Source organism: Erythrolamprus reginae, chromosome 6 (genome assembly GCF_031021105.1).
Source record: "Erythrolamprus reginae isolate rEryReg1 chromosome 6, rEryReg1.hap1, whole genome shotgun sequence".
In the NCBI taxonomy this organism is placed as follows: domain Eukaryota; kingdom Metazoa; phylum Chordata; class Lepidosauria; order Squamata; family Dipsadidae; genus Erythrolamprus; species Erythrolamprus reginae.
Genome location: NC_091955.1, coordinates 98,508,659 through 98,525,122, shown reverse-complemented (window position 1 = coordinate 98,525,122; position 16,464 = coordinate 98,508,659). Strand labels below are relative to the sequence as shown.

General features: G+C 53.8%; 1 protein-coding gene across 3 annotated transcripts in view; it reads right to left on the bottom strand.

Annotated features, from left to right (window-relative positions):
* The window catches only part of SHANK3 (SH3 and multiple ankyrin repeat domains 3), a 208,342-nt gene that overhangs the window by 72,153 nt on the left and 119,725 nt on the right, over nucleotides 1–16,464 (bottom strand). For all 3 annotated transcript variants that reach the window (XR_011559400.1, XM_070754596.1, XM_070754595.1), the window contains exons 12-13: nucleotides 14,421–14,626; nucleotides 778–891 (exon numbers count right to left, since the gene is read on the bottom strand). Coding sequence is in view for 2 of the 3 variants with exons in the window: in XM_070754596.1 (XP_070610697.1) it covers nucleotides 778–891; nucleotides 14,421–14,626 (320 nt within the window). In the remaining variant the exon portion in view is untranslated. The remainder of the gene's footprint in view (nucleotides 1–777; nucleotides 892–14,420; nucleotides 14,627–16,464) is intronic.

The window sequence follows — 16,464 nt, the reverse complement described above, 5'->3', positions numbered from 1 at the left end:
GGGTGACCTGGGGTGCCATTTGGAAGAGTTTGGGGGAGCTGGTACCATTATGGGGTCCGGGAGCCTCCAGATTGTCTCATGAAAGCAGCCAATGAAAGGCTGCAAAAAATGTCACTACCGCACTGTGGGCATGGCTTATTGTGTGGGTGTGGCTTGATGGTCATATGACTCGGTAGGAGTGGCTTGCCAGCCATGTAACCAGGTGGGAGTGGCCTGACTATCCTGTGACCGGGGTGGCTTAAAGGTCATGTGACTGGGTGGGAGTGGCTTGCCGACCAAGATAAATTTTTGACTCTTTTCCAGTTGATGAAGTCCCGTTATTGGAACAGCCTCAAAAAGGGAAAATGAGAGACAGCGTGATTGGTCGAGGAGCACAGGAACATTTGAAGGTTTTGTACCGAACCCGCAAGGTTCAGTAGGATAACGGATTAGGCAAGTAGCTCAATTTTCTTTAATTGCTATAGAAGTTAAGTTCTAGATAATGATTGAAATGATTAAAGTGTTTTTGAGTAAAACCTTACTATTTATTTATTTCCTATTTTAAAAGTAATTAGGGATCATACTATGGAACCAGAGAAGGAAGGACAATAAAAAACCTATTAAGTATTCAATAAATAGGGCATAAACCTCCTACCCTCATGCCCTTCTAGACCTGGCAAGCCCTCGGCCCCTCCCTCCTGGTGGCCTGTGGGGTGAGGGGAGGCCAATGTTCTGCAATAGGCCCCCCAGTCCTGGATGTCTCTCTTCAGTGTGTTCCCCCTCGCAAAAGAGCCTTACCTGGTCGGGAATCGTACTGTCGCATCTGCACCTCTTCGATGCATTCTGCCGGGAACCAGCCTGTCCGTCCTTTCACGGTTCCTTCCCAGAAACCCCCTTCTCCAATGCTGAGCACTGCAGGGGGCGGGGGGGGGGAGAAAGGGGAGGCGGGAAGAGTCAGGCATGAACACAGAGGGCCCAAAAGGGCTGCCCCTCCCTCAATGACACCACCCCACCCTTCCAGGTGCCCACCTGAGACCCCCACGGCCCTCCCACTTCCCCCCAACATCCCCCCTTTTTCCCCCACTCACGGGCAACAGAGCAACTATTCAAAACTCTGTGAATTGTCATTTGTATGAAAACCTGCATCCATTTTTTTTGTTCGGAGTTTTGCAAACTGCTTCTACCTGCAAGTACTTTTTATATTGCCTGGACCCTCAACGCGGGTCAACTTACACGCTGCTTCCTCTAACCAATCCCATTTCTGCCCCCCACCAAAAGTCACTCTCTGATTGAAGTGCATCCCAGGTTGGTCAATAGATTGGTGATGGCGAACCTCTTCTTCCTTGGGGGCCAAAATAGTTCATGTGCCCACACCCATATTCAATGCCCTCCACATGCCCCCAGCCCATTTTCTGACCTCCAATGTGCCAAGTAGGCCCATTTTTCACCCGCCCCTGGCTCTTGGGAAGGGCAACAATACCCTCTCCTGCCCCTCTGGAGGCCCTGCGGAGGCCCAAAATGCCCCCCCAGAGCCTCTCTGCAAGCCCCAAATCAGCCAGTGGGCCCCCACACGTGCGCTGGAGCAGAGCTAGGCCAACAGCTCGCGTGACAGCAGATATAGCTCAGCGTGCCGCCTGTGTCACACGTGCCATAGGTTCAACATCGCGGCAACAGGTATTTCCCCCGCTCCCAAACACCTGTGGGGCGAGTGTGTTTCATAAAACAGGGCTGCCCTTTTCAGGGACTCCCAGAATCCCCCAGCGGGTATGCAAATGACATGAAGCAGCAGCACCAGCAATGGTCAAACTCCGGCTTAAATGCCAGTGCAATGCTGGGCTGCATGAAGAGAGGAACAGAATCAGGATCACGTGAAGTTTTAGTGCCGTTTTATGAGGCCTGAGCTACGCCACCGTAGAATACGGTAGGCAGAAGAGACTCTAGGAAGAACAACCAAGATGACGACTCAAGCTGGAGGCCAAGAATGGTGGCAGGCCCTGTGGGCCTCTGGTTGAAGGCAACGAAGGACCAGGGGAGACATGAGAGCAGCCTTCCAGTGTTTGAGGGGCTGCCCAAGAGAAGAGGGGGGTCCCCTGAAGGCAGGACAAGAAGCCACGGGTGGAAACCGGTCAAGGAGAGAAGCAACCTGGAACTAAGGAGGAACTTCCTGTGAGAATAATTAGCCAGTGGAACAACTTGCCATTAGAAGATGTGGCTGCTCCATCACTGGAGGTTTTTAAGAAGAGATTGGACAACCACCTGTCTGAAATGGGATATTCTCCTGTTGAAGCAAGGGGTTGGACTAGAAGACCTCCACGGCCCCGTCCAGCTCTTTTAAATCTGTTTCTGTAAAAAGAGGGTCTTTCTTTCTTTCTTTCTTTCTTTCTTTCTTTCTTTCTTTCTTTCTTTCTTTCTTTCTTTCTCTGAGTCCCAATGCCCAGCCTTTGGGGCTGACCATCAACAGCTTCTACCTTGAGGTTTTTCAACCGGAGGCTGGACATTTGCTGTAACCACAACTGAAAATAAAAGGGAAGTGAAAGAAAGTGGCTGCCAGATCAAAAGGGCCATTCAATTATTCTGGTTCCGTCTCCTTCCACCACTTGGACACAGCACAGAGGATGGAAACAGAAATAGAATCGGATCGGATGACCTCGGAGCAAGAAAGGCCAAGCAGCTAAAATCCAGGCAGGAGAAGAGAAGATACCTTCCGGGGCAGATGATAAGGCTTTGCAAACCCTTTGAAAATGATGCAAAATAATGACCAGAAACCAGCAAGGATTTGCCCCAAAGGTTTCAGCCGCAGGAGATGCCCACTGCTGGATTGGGTCAATAGACTGCGGGTATTCAGAAAGTCATAAGGGAACAGAACATTTGATAGATCCAAGAGCAAGCTGGTTAAAGGCAGGCGAGATGGCACGTCAGCTGTCTGATAGTGGCTTAAAATAGTTAACTGCTCTTCTTGACCATGTCAAGGAAAGACCCCCCACAAAATTTCTTCTGGGACCTCAATATTTTTATGAGGGCGCCAGATGGGGCAACAGGACTTGGAAGAATGATCAACGGTCACTGTGAGAGGGACCTTGCAGCCCTAGTGGACGGTCGCTTCCATCTGAGCCAGCCGTGGGAAACAGCTGCCAAAGGAGTGGGGGATATATCATCCCCAGGGGATGAAGGGCCCCCCAAGCGCTGGGGCCAACAACCTGGAAGATGGGGAACCAGGAAGACCTCACTGCATGGGAGAACCAAGGGAAGGGGGCTGCGAAAGGAATCTGACGGGGTCAAAAAAGAACCCAAGAGAATGACACAGTTGGAAGGGGGCTTGGGGGTCCAGCCCCTGTTCAAGCAGGAGATCTTACACCATCCTGGACAAATGAAGCAGCTGCCAAAAAGGCCAACACGGTTCTTGGCTGCGTCAACAGAGGGAGAGAATCAAGGTCACGTGAAAGGTTAATACCACTTTATGAGGCCCTGATAAGGCCACTCTTGGAATACGCCATTCAGTTTTGGTCTCCACCATGCAAAAAGGATGTTGAGACTCTAGAAGAAGTGCAGAGAAGAGCCACAAAGAGGATGAAGGGACTGGAGGCTAAAACCTATGAAGAATGGTGGCAGGAACTGGGTGTATCACTTTAATGACAAGAAGGACCAGGGGAGACATGAGAGCAGTCTTCCACTATCTCAGGGGTTGCCACAAAGAAGAAGGAGTCAAGCTATTCTCCAAAGCACCTGAGGGTAAGACAAGAAGCAATGGGTGGAAACTAAACAATGAGAGAAGCAACTTAGAACGAAGGAGGAATTTCCTGACAGTTAGAATAGAAATAGAATAGAATTTTATTGGCCAAGTGTGATTGGACACACAAGGAATTTGTCTTGGTGCAGATGCTCTCAGTGTCCATAGAAGAAAAAGAGACATTATGTCTAGTTTAATGGAGAGAAGGACCAGGGGAGACACGAGAGCAGCCTTCCAGCATCTCAGGGGCTGCCCCAAAGAAGAAATTGGGGGTCGATGTATTCTCCAAAGCACCTGAGGGTGGAACAAGAAGCAATGGATGGAAACTAAACAAGGAGAGGAGCAACTTAGAACTAAGGAGGAATTTCCTGACAGTTAGAATAGAATAGAATAGAATTTTATTGGCCAAGTGTGATTGGACACACAAGGAATTTCTCTTGGTGCAGATGCTCTCAGTGTACATAAAAGAACAATTAATCAGTGGAACAGCTGGCCTCCAGAGGTTGCGAATGCTCCAACACTGGGAGTTTTTAAGAAGATGTTGAATAGACATCTGTCTGAAGTAGTGTAGGGTTTCTTGCCTAAACAGGGGGTTGGACTAGAAGACCTCCAAGGTCCCTTCCAACTCTGTTGTTGTTGTTGTTGTTATTATTGTTGTTGTTGTTATTATTGTGATTATTGTTGTTGTTGTTGTTGTTGTTGTTGTTATTCTTCTTCTTATTATTATTATTAAATGTCTGTCGAGTCTCTTCTTAAAGTCCACCTCCAGTTTTGGGGCACCCATACCCTCTGGAGGGAGGTTGTTCCACTGGTTCATCATTCTGCCAAGGAATTTCTCCTTCGTTCTAGATTTTCCTTTGGTCCTTGGTTGTTTGACTTCTTTTTTTATTATTGTATTGTTTTCTTACTGTTGTGAGCCACCCCGAGTCCTACGGGATTGGGCGACATAGAAGTCGAATAAACAGAATTGAATTAGGTGCAGAAGCGCAGCCACCCCCTGATCTGTCCCCTGGGATTTGTGGGCCGAAAAGCAGAGCCACGCTCCCCTCTCGTCCTCCTCCCTGCCCACGGGGTTATGGCACCGGGCAGCACCCGGACCAACTACCCGGGCGGGTGGGACTTCCCTAGGGTCGGCAGGAGGCGACAGGGCAGCTGGGAAGAAGAGGGGAAAGCAACACATCTAAGAATCCCAGGAGGGGGAAAAATAAACCTTTTCTGCATCCCAGCCAATAAAACTGCCCGCTTGCATCCATCTCGTCAGTGTCACATGAAAGCAGCACCAGCCAATTCTGATAGAGGCTGGCAGCTCTAAGCGGCATCAAACCTAATTGACAGTTGGATGGGAAACAACTAGGAAAGCTCCGCGCAAGAGAGACCAGAGCGGGGAGGGAAAGAGAGCAGCCACCGAGGGGAACCGTTGTAGCTCAGGGTGGAAGTGAGCAGCCCTGGAGGCTCTCTCAGCTCCCTTGATTCCTTGGAGACGTTTCATTGCCCAGCGAGGGAACGTCATCAGGGCTAGCTGAGGTGCTGCCTCCTGAGGTGTGCCTGTCCTTCTCAAGGGGGGCCCTCGCCGACCCCTCCCTAGCCAACTCCTTGGTTGGAGAGCCTCACTTCAAGTTGCCTGTTGGGGGTTGTGGAGCGATGGGCTCACGAGACCCACACCTGGCAGAGGGGGAACCTCCGGCTCTCACAGCAGCTGAGCAGCCGGGAGGGAGGGAGAAAGTCCCCCCACCTGCTTTGGTCGGAAAGGAAAAACGTCTTTATTTATTTATGGCTCTGGTGGCGCAGTGGTGAGAGCGCAGTATTGCAGGCTGACTCTGCCCACTGCCAGCACTTTGATTCTAATAATAATAATAATAATAGCAACAACAGAGTTGGAAGGGACCTCGGAGGCCTTCTAGTCCAACCCCCTGCTTAGGCAGGAAGCCCTACACTACCTTCAGACAGATGGTTATCCAGCATCTGCTTAAAAACTTCCAGTGTTGGAGCATTCACAGTTTCTGGAGGCAAGTAGTTCCACTGATCAACCGTTCTGACTGTCAGGAAATTCCTCCTTAGTTCTGAGTTGCTTCTCTCCTGGTTTAGTTTCCACCCATTGCTTCTTGTTCTACCCTCAGGTGCTTTGGAGAATAGCCTGACTCCTTCTTCTTTGTTGAGATATTGGAAGGCTGCTATCCTGTCTCCCCTGGTCCTTCTTTTCATTAAACTAGCCCTGCCCAGTTCCTGCAACCGTTCTTCATATGTTTTAGCCTCCAGCCCCCTCATCCTCTTTGTAGCTCTTCTCTGAACTCTTTCCAGAGTCTCAACATCCTTTTTGCATCGTGGAGACCAAAACTGGATGCAAATATTCCAAGTGTGGCCTTATCAGGGCCTTATAAAGTGGCATTAACCCTTCACGTGATCTTGATTCTCTCCCTCTGTTGATCCAGCCTGGAACCGTGTTGGCTTTTTTGGCAGCTGCTGCACACGGCCGGCTCCTATTTCAATGGTTGTCCACTAGGTCTCCAAGATCCCTCTCACAGTTGCTACCATTGAGCAATGTACCACATATCCTCTACCTGTGTGTTTTGATTCTGACAGGGTCAAGGTTGACTCAGCCTCCCGTTCTTCCCAGGTGGGTCAAATGAGGACCCAGGTGGCTGGGGACAAGAGGCTGACTCTCTGGAAACTGCCTGGACAGATCTGGAAAGCACCGTGAAGCGATAGATAAACCTAAGGGCTGTTGCTCCTGAATTCCGTAGTTCTTAATTGCTCCTCTCCCTTTCCCAGCCAGTGCAAGCCGTCTCTACCTGTTCCCTGCAGAGCAACCATTCTATCCTGCAGAGGAGAACCGCTGTGACCACCGAGCCCAAAGGACACAGTAATGGTTGGAAACTAACCAGAGAGGGAGAAGGAACCTGGAATGAAGAAGAAACTTCCTAGCAGGGGGTACAGTCACCCCTGGAGGCACTGTCACTTGTCTGAGATGGCACGGGGTCCCCTGCTTGAGCAAGGGCTGGACTAGAAGACCTCCAAGGTCCCTCCCAGCTCTACTCTGTTGTTCTGGGAGACCTCAGATGGGGCTCCGCATGCCACCTGTGCCAAAGCTTTGCCGTCCCTGGACAAGAGGCTTCCAGAGACCCCCGAGTGTGGGGAGAAAGGACCGGGAAATGTGCAGAGGCTGCTTTCAGTCTGCATTAATTCACCTCCAAACTGCACAAAAACTGGCCCAGTATTTGGTGGGGAAAGGGAGATAATCAGGGCAGATTTACTATTGCTCAAACACCACTAATGAATGATTAAGTGAATAATTAGGGGGAATAATAATTATTATTATTAATCCCCCCCCCAACGGAAACTTGGATTAGTTAGGCAGGATTGATTCTGCTGCAAACGTTCTTGGCCCGGAGATGAGTTACTGATATATATATATATATATAATCCATAATTCTGCTCCTAACGCCCGGAGATTGTGGGTCACCCCAAATTAGCTGCAGCCCATCTGTCGCCCTCCCCCCGCAGTTATTTGCCAGGGGGAACTTGAGCAGGCTGGAAAGAGCAGAGGCCTCGGGCCATGAGCCCCAACTGACTGCGCTCTGCAGTCTCCCCATGGACGCAGGCAGCAGGTGGGAGGGGGGTGAGCAGCTCCCAAGCCCCCCATGTGTGGGGCCCCCTGTCAGCCCTGCAAGGGAGGCAAGAGAAGGAGAGGCCCTGCAGGGAGGGAGGGAGGAGCCTCGGTGGCCCCGTGGTTGGAGGGCAGCACTGCAAGTTGCTTCTGCCGACTGCTAGCTGTAGTTCAGCAGTTCCAATCTCCCCACCTGCTCCAGGTTGACTCAGCCTTCCGTCCTTCCGAGGGGGGTCAAAGGAGGACCCGGATTGTGGGGGCAAGAGGTTGACTCTGTAAAGCACTAGGAAGAAGCGGTATATAGGTCTAAACGCTATTGCTATTGAGCTGCTCCCAAATAAGGGATGGAAACTGACCAAGGAGAGATTCCACCAGGAAACAAGGAGGAACCTTCTCACAATGAGGACAATCAACTGATGGAACCAGAAGTTGTGGGAGCTTCATCCCTGGAACCTTTCAAGAAGAGACTGGACATCCGTTTCTTAGAAACAGGGGAGGGGCCCTTCTGACTCTGTCCAATATTACCTGGATGTCCTGGATATTGGTGGTTATTGGAGCGGATGTCCAAGCGCCGGTGCCTCTATGTGGGTTGAGGCAGGCAGGGCTCCCTTGGGGACCATTTGTTGGGGGTCCAGGGAAAGGGAGGGCTGGATAATTGGGGGGCCACTGTGGGACACAGAATGCTGGACTCGAGGGGCTTTGGCCCCATTCAGCAGGGCTCCTCTTAGGTCCTTACATTCTGATGTCCTGGCTTTAGAGGAGGCTTCAGCCCAGGCAACACCCAAGTGTATCTGCGCCTGCTCCTTATTCTCCAGGCCTCCAGAGTGGGTCCCTGGGTTCATGCTGGATGGGGAGGGGTCTCCTCCTTCGTCTCCTGTCCCCGGTCGGCCAGCGAGGAGGACCAGCGAGGAGCACGGAGGGGCAGAGAGAGAGGAAGAGGAGGCAGGCAGGTGTGGGATGAGGAAGAAGCCGGGAGAAGTGAGGAAGAGGAGGAGGAGGAGCAGGAAAGGCCATAGTTACCCAGCGGATGAGGTGACCCATGGAGAGCTGCGCATGGATGGCCATGCAAGAGGTGAGCAAGAGGCAGCGCAGAACAGCCGGCTGGCAAGAAGCAAAGGACCAAAGACAGACAGAGTCACCAAAGGCGGCAGAAGACCCCTCCCCACCCCTGGGACAGGGATGCTGCCCCCCACCTATGCCCAGCCCACCCAAAGGTTGGACAAGGTTCTCCCGCAGCCCTCGTCCCCTCCCTCTGTCCTCCCCAAGGGGTCCTTGACTTAGGACAGGGACAGGCCAGGTTGGATCCTCTATGCCGTGTGGACTTCAACTCCCAGGATTCCTGAACTAGCAAGATTGGCTGAGGGATTCTGGGAGTTGAAGTCCGCAAGTCATAGAAGAGCCAGCTTGGTCTGCCCCCAACTTAGGATCTAAAATCTCTGTTACTAAACAGAAGATTGGTTTTTTTCAATTTGGGTTTCTGATGAGATGGTTGGGTTTTCATAATTATTTGATTGCGCTGTTTTTCACCTCGTAAGCTGCCTGAGTCTAGGGAGAAATGGTGGCCTAGAAATCCAATTAATCAATAATAAATCAATATTAAATAAAGGAGGCACTGGAGTCCATTTCGCTACCTTTCTTGCCACCGTCAAGGGAATCACCGTGGCAGTGGTGGCGTTAGCCGCACGGTCATTGAATGAACCTGGCTTTGCGTGTCTGGAAGTGACCAAGCGTGACCCCAGGACAAGGAAACAGACATAAATACGAGAGCTGATTTTTTCCCCTGTTAGGTACAGACTGTGAAAATTTGGAAGAAAAATATCAATTGTTTCTAATCCTGCATGTAACCACAGCAGCGAGAATAGTGCTCGCCCAATATTGGAAAAATGGAAATTTGCCTATTGAGGAAGATAGAATTGAAAAAATGACAATGTGTCCAGAGATGGATAGTTTAACTGAAGAAATAAAAGCAAGAGTATACGAACTGTTGGATGGAAGAAAGCAAAGAAAAGCAAAAATAGAGAGTTAAGGGACGTTGGATCCTTTGGGGAGTAAATGTCAGAGGTTCAGTCACAAAAGGAGAAAAATAATAAGAATAAGATCTTTGCTAAGACTTGGTGTATATTATGTAAATACAATGGGTGTAACAGTAGATAAGCACTGTTAGAATTATATTACAGGCACCTCACACAAATTGTCCAACTTTTATTTTAATGCTTTGTGTGTGTGTGTGTGTGTGTATGTTTTGTTGTTTCTATTTTGCGTGTTTAAATAAAGTTTATTTTTTAATTAAATCTTAAAAAAAGAACCCAAGACAGCCTTCGCCCAAAGCCCCCCCAAAAAACACCCCCAAGGGGGAGACCCTCTGCCGCAACACAAGTGTTCATTGCGTGTATCTGGCCCAGTTTGAGGGGGAGCTTGAGCACCCCGGATTTAGTGTGATATGAAAAAGGCAAGTGACTTTCTCGTTTGGCGACTGCTCTTCTAGTCCAGCCCCTGCTCAGCGCCTGGGAACTTTGGAGGAAGCAGCCAAGGGTCTGGGGGCTCAAGGGAAGGCTGCCCGATGGGCCCAATCCTGGTTCTCAGCAACCCACCATTCGCTTAGTGGCTGTTTCTTGGTGCTGGCGTTGTTGCTGGGGGGGGGGGGGGCGTCACAGCTAATCCCTGACTTACAACAGTTAATTTTGTGATCATTCAAACTTTCACTAGCACTAAGAAAATGGACTTACGACCATTTTTCACACTTATGACCACTGCAATATCCGCACGGTCACGTGACAAAAAGGGTGGAAGGTCTCAAGCATCAAACTGACCAGGAAAGACTTCATGAACATCGCTTAAATAGGTTACCAAGGCTCAGGAGGGAAGTGTTCTCAACAGGACCGTGAACACCAGAACAAGGGGGCAGAATCTGAGAAACCACGGGAGAAAACGTTATTTCACTGAAAGAGGGGTAGATGCTTGGAAAAAACTTCCATGCCTGGGATACACAGATCCATCCTAAGACAAAATACAGGAAATAGTACAAGGGCAGACGAGATGGACCAGGGGTCTTTTTCTGCCGTCAATCTTCTAGGTTTCTATGATCAAAATTCAGATGGTGGGCAACTGGCTCAGATTTAGGACGGTGGCCGAATCCTGCGGTCGTGTGAGCCCCTTCCGCCCCCTTCCGACCAGCGGTCATAGAATCATAGAGTTGGAAGGGACCTCCAGGGTCATCGGGTCCAACCGCCTGTGAAATGGGGGCAAAACTCATTCAATGACCGTCTCGCTTAATGACATACATTGCAGCCTCAATTGTGGTTGAGGGCTAGCCACCTGCACTGCCATGCGTGGGAGAAGCCCCATAATTCTGGGCCAAGAGGGAAATTTGGAGAGCCACAAAAACATCTCTAAGAAACGGAGGGTTTGGGGCAAAGGAGAATTGTGGGAGCAAAGGAAGTGGGAGCGCGGAAGGGGTTTGGCTGCCCAAGGAAGACAGAACAGTCTTAGTTAACAGTTAGCCGAAAGGGACTACAAAGCCCATGCTTTTGTTCATCACTCCAGAGCCTCCTTTGCACATTTCCTTTGGCGCAAGGTGCCTCTTTCTCTCTCTTTTGGATGAGCGGGGGGCTTCATTCTCTCCTGCCCCCCCTCCCAAAGAAGCAGCTCAATGTCAGTGTCAACCTGCTTTGAAAGACGCCTCCTCCCCCTCCGTCACCATGGCAGTGCAACTCACGTCCTGCTCCCAGAGGCCGCTGCGCCCCCTCCTCACTCTCCCCAAGCCTTCCCTGCCTTCCCTACCTAGCCGGCAAGCAGCCCACCCACTCACTCTCCCCGGCAACTGCCAACTCCAGGCATTTCCAAGGGATCCACCCCAACGTCTTGGCTCCCGGTCAGACTGGCGCTTCAAACAGGCTGCCTTTTGCAAGGGGACTTACAACGCCTTGAAGCCAGAAGGCCCAAGCCCTGGTGGGGGGTGCGAAGGGTTTGCAAGTGGGGAGAAGAGCTGCAGGCCCAAGGGGAAGGGTCTCACCGCTCAGGGAACCCACCACGGACGCAGCCAACTGGGGCTGCAGCAGAAGGCTCCCTTCCAGCAAGCCTGAACTGGCCAATTTGCACCCCCCACCCCTGAGCCCTGCGGATAACTTGCTCCTTCCGCAAGGGTCAAGGAGGGGGGGCTGAGACCCCCGCCCACCTGTGCTTTGGAGCCCCCCAGGCCGGATTCTGGCAGCTCCCCACCTGGCTTCGTCTTTCCAGGAAGATCCAGGGAGCAAAACGTTCCCTTCGCTTCTTCTCAATTGCATCCGACCGGCCCTTGTTTCCCAGGCGTCCTTCCCCTTGAGGGCCATTGTTGTATCTCGAGTGTGTGATGACTAATCCCTGCTTGTGCCACCTCCCTCCCCTGCACTGGGGGAGCAGAAGCAACACTACTCTCGGTTGTATACGCGGCGTGGGCTTAAGGGGGGTGGGGAGCAAAGCAGCGCAGCCGAGAGAGGGATTACTCAGAGGGGCCACCGACGGTCAGTTCTTTCATTGCTTATTTGACCCCTATGACCATCATTAAGTGTTGCGCCTTATGATTCTCGACAAATGTCTCTTTTCTTTTATGTCCCCTGAGAGCATCTGCACCAAAGACAAATCCCTTGGGTGTCCAATCACACTTGGCCAATAAAATACTGTAATTCTATTCTATTCTATTCTATTCTGCACTCAGAGTCCAAAACAGATTCTAAAGGGGACAAGGCTGGAGACCCCTGACTTAGATGACCCTTCTGGCCTCTTCCAACTCTATCATTCGTGGCTGGCTGAGGGATTCTGGGAGTTGAGGTCCACAAGTCTTAAAGGGGCCAAGGCTGGACACTGCTGCCTTAGGCACTCCTGCAGCCAGGGTTCAGAGAGGATTCCTCCCTGCTCCTGCCTCTGGTAAACTACTCCTGGTTGTTACAGCTCCAAGTCCCTTCCAAGCTCCACATTGTCAGAATTAAAAGAACGGGTTCAACTTGTCCAATGGGAGACTTTGCTCCTTGCTTTATTAGCCAAAGAGAAACATCAATGGGAGAAGATTATTGATCAGATAGTTGGATAACAATGCATTGGAATTGATATACCGATGCTACAGATGTCCAAGTGAACAGTTATTTGAATGGTTTGTCAATGTCTTTTATGTGTCTGCATTGTTTTAAAAAACCTAATGAAAATTATTATTCGTCTGAAGAATCCCTTGTGCCGTCCAGCTTGGGACTTTTGATCACTTGCCCCCTGGCTGATGAATGGGATCTACGCTTGCTGTGTGGATGGGAGCGATGGGTTTTAGAGGAGTTAATTTTAAAGTTAAGTTGGATTTAAGATGTTTACATTGTATTTTTATATGTTGTAAGCTGCCCTGAGTCCTCAGAGAGGGGCTGCACATAAACCCAATCCAATCCATCAATCCATCAATCCATCAATCAATGACAGAGTCCCAGCCACAGAGGGGGACAGCATACGTTTGTGCAGCCCGGCCCACGTGCAACAGCCTGACCAAAGAGAGGAGCAGGTCGCTGTGACACTAGGAAGCCCAATGGTTGTGGGGAGCACATCAAGCAGCACCACGTGGGGGGGGAGAGGGGGGGCGCTTTCCTTTGGCTCCTGTGCTGCTCTGACTCAGCCCCTCAGCACTCAGGCCGCAAGCAGGATCAGCCCTCAAGGCAGGGGCTGCAATTCCTCCAGGCGTCCGAGCGAAGGGTCAACCTTCTTCCACAGAGAATCCTCCCTGGCTGCTCTGCTTCCTACAAACTTTGTGCCCCCTCCTCCATCCCCCCCATCCCCGTTCTTTGCCCAAGTCTAGAACTTTCCCAGAGAGCCTTCAGTGCCAGCAGGCAACCCGACTAAACCCAGGACACCACGAAGGAAGCAGAGCGCCTGGAACCGGCCCGACTGCAAAGGCCGCGACTGCTCTCCTCGGACATCACCTGAAGGTGCCCTTGCGCCACTGACGGCCGGCCAGAAACGCTCAGGGAGAGCCACACGCCCTGCAGCCTCCGGTCGGTCGGGGCAGCTGCTCCGGGTGCCCCCAAGGGCTGGGGCTGGCTGGGTATGCAGCCAAGCAGACCCCCCCTTGGAGGCCCTGTGCCCCCCACATCAAGGCCCCCTTCAGGTTTTACAGGACCAATGAGGGAGCATCTTTGCCAAGTGACCTCCTGCTGGCTGCAAACACCACCGGCAATGCACTGGGTTCCAGAGGGCACTGTGAGCGCACGGGAGGCAAGCATGGCGTGGGGAGCGCACCAAGGCCTGCTCCATTCCTGGCCCTGTGTGGGGAAGACCCCCCTTGAGCGGCTTCCGGAGAGGCTCTGTGGCCCAGTCAGGGGGCCTGGAAGCACACCGGACGCCCAGTGGACGCAGAGCCAAGAGGGGAGAACGGATACGTGTCTCTGGTTGGGGTCATGTCCACCCAAGAGCAGCCTCTTTCCCAGGTTTCCTCCCTGGGCCCAGGTGCCCTGCTGCCCCCTACAATGCCTTGAGTGACAGCTCTTGACCCTCCCCCATCTGTTGCCTGAACGCACCACACGCACCCGCAGAACGTCCTCGGTTCCCCTGTCGGGCCCTACACGGAGGAGCCGCCACCGAGGACCCTCCGCGATTCACACATGACGGCAACCTGGATGGTCCCAGCCCTTGTGAGACTTGTCATGCTCAACCCAACCAATCCAGAAAGACAGCGGCTCTTCCCACAACCCACCTTGCCCGGCGACAGACTTAGCCAATGTTCTGGGTTGGTTTCCAGGGCCGGCCGGCCACACCCAAAAGGGAACTGGGATCAAAGCTAAGGAAGGTTGGCATGGGGTGGGCCCCTTGGTTTCATGTGGACCCAGACTGTGGCCAGGGAATCTGGGAAGTCCCCTCCAACCAACCCCAGGGGGGAATCCCCCTCCCCTCCCAGACTCCGAGAGTGAGAATTGACTCCCCCTCCCCCAATTCCTGCCGGGCCCTCCAGCCCCCTGCAGTGCCCCCTCCCAGGCAGGAGAGCACCTGAGACCCCCGACCCTCCTGCCTTGCAAGCCCTGAGGCCCCGCCCACCTGTGCTCCCTCCCCGAGAGCGACCCCTGCCTCCCCTCCCCAAATCCCCCCGCCCCCGGGCCCCGGGCTCACCCTTGACGGCCTCTCCGCGGTTGAGCTGGATCTCGCCCTCGCCCTGCGGCGCGTAGCTCTTGACCACGATGAAGCGGCGGCCGGGCACAGCGCTGTACAGCTTCTTCTTGGGGCCGCGCAGCGGGGCCGGGGCGGCGTGCGGGGTGGTCTCCACGCCCGGCCCGGCCCCCGGCGCGCCCCCCGGCCCGCTGCCGCTCCCGCCGGGGCTGTAGACGAAGACGAAGGTCACGCTGCTGCGGACGGGCCCCGAGGCGGGCGGGGGCGGCGGGGGCGCCATGGGCGGCGGGGAGGGCGGGGAGGGCGGGCGGGGGCGCTCAGGCCATGCTGCCCGGCCGGGGGGGTCGCAGCGGCCGCCGGGAGACGCAGCCGCCGCCCGCCGATGGGGGCCCTGCCGGGGCGCCGCCGGGACCGTCGGGCTGCCGGGCGCCGCGGGTGCCGATGCCGCCGCCGCCGCCTCCCGCTCGGGCCGCCGCCCCCGCCCGCCCCCCGCCCCCCATCGCCCCGGACCCCCGCCCGCCTCAGCGCCCCGCGGACGGAGCCCGACGCCCCGACCGGACCCGCCGCCGACGCTGCTGCTGCTGGCTGCCCATGACGGCGGCGGGAGGCGCGCGCTCCCCCCTCCCTCCCTCGGCTGCCGGCAGCACCCGGACAGCTCCGCCTGCCGCCCCCCGCCCCCCCGCCCGCCGCTCCGCCCCTCGGCTGGGCGGGGAACCCCCGGGCCGCCCCTCGCCCTTCCCCTCGCGGACGGCGGACTCGGGAAGGGAGGGGAAGAGAGGAGGGGAAGAGGGGAGGGGAAGGGAGGAAGAGAGGACAGCCCAGGCTGCTGCCCACCCCTCAAAAGGGAGACCCCAGCCTCCTTCCACTTAGGTCCTTGCAAGCATCGCCTCAACCTGTCCCAAACGGACCAGCTCTGTCCATTGTGGGTCCAAACAGAACCTGTCAGCCAAGGGTGGGTGGGGGAGGGGAGGCCCAAGGAGCCTGTGCAGAAGAGAGGAAGCTTCTGGGCCGAGGAGCAAAACCTTGTCAAAAAAAAAGAGACCAAACCCAGAGCCCCGTTGTTGCCTTTTGAGGGAAGCGACTCTTGGCTGAAACACTAGATTAAGGAGGCCAACCCCCCCAATAGAGTCTCTGGCAATCCCCCAGCATCCCCCAGATGCCCCCCAACTCACCCAGAAGGGGCCCCTATGAATGACCAAGGCTTTGGGGGACCCTCCCACCACCCACCCACCCCTGGCGCCCTCTGAAAAAAGGCACCTGGAGAAAGAGTTTGAAGTTCCCCAAAAGGCTAATCTGGAGAGGGGGGGGGGGCTTTCCTGCAAGCACAGACCCTCCTGGTTTTGATCTCCTGCCTGAGCCGGGGGCTGGACTAGAAGGCCTCCAGGGTCCCTTCCAACTGCTCTCTGCCCCCTTTCAATTTCAAATCCGTTCCGTCCGTCTTGGAAAAATGACGCTGTGTTGTTTATGTCTTTGCTGTTTGTCTGTGTTTGGCCTTTTGATCCAAAGGGAAGAAAAGGGCTGAAACAGTCAGTGTCCCCTTCTCTCCTCTGCGCCCGGAGGGGTTTCTCTGGGAGGCCGAGAGGGAGATGACAGGAGGTGAGGTCAATGGGCCCTTCGGCCTCTCCCCACACTTCAGAAACACAGGCCGAGGGGGTGGAAGAAAAGGTGCTCTGAACTGTCCACAGCATACAAATCTAAATAATAAATAATAAAATCTCTGTTGCCAGTTGGTCAGCCGCCTTGGTCAAGAGCCGCTAATGGTGCAAGTATTTAGACCCCAAAGCTCCCGTGTGAAGTGGGGGGGGGGCGCAAAGAGGTGCCCCAAGGGCAGGTCTCCCAGTCGGGGCATCGACAGACTTGGTCACTGAGCCCAAACAAAATTTGTGTTCAATGCAGAGCGATGTGAAATCCTACACCTAGGTGAGAGAAACCAAAGACACACATACAACCTGAGTGAAACCACACACAATAGCAGCCACTGCGAGAGGGACCTGGGAGTCTTGGTGGACAACCAGCTAAAACGGAGCCAGAAGGGCCACTACAATCC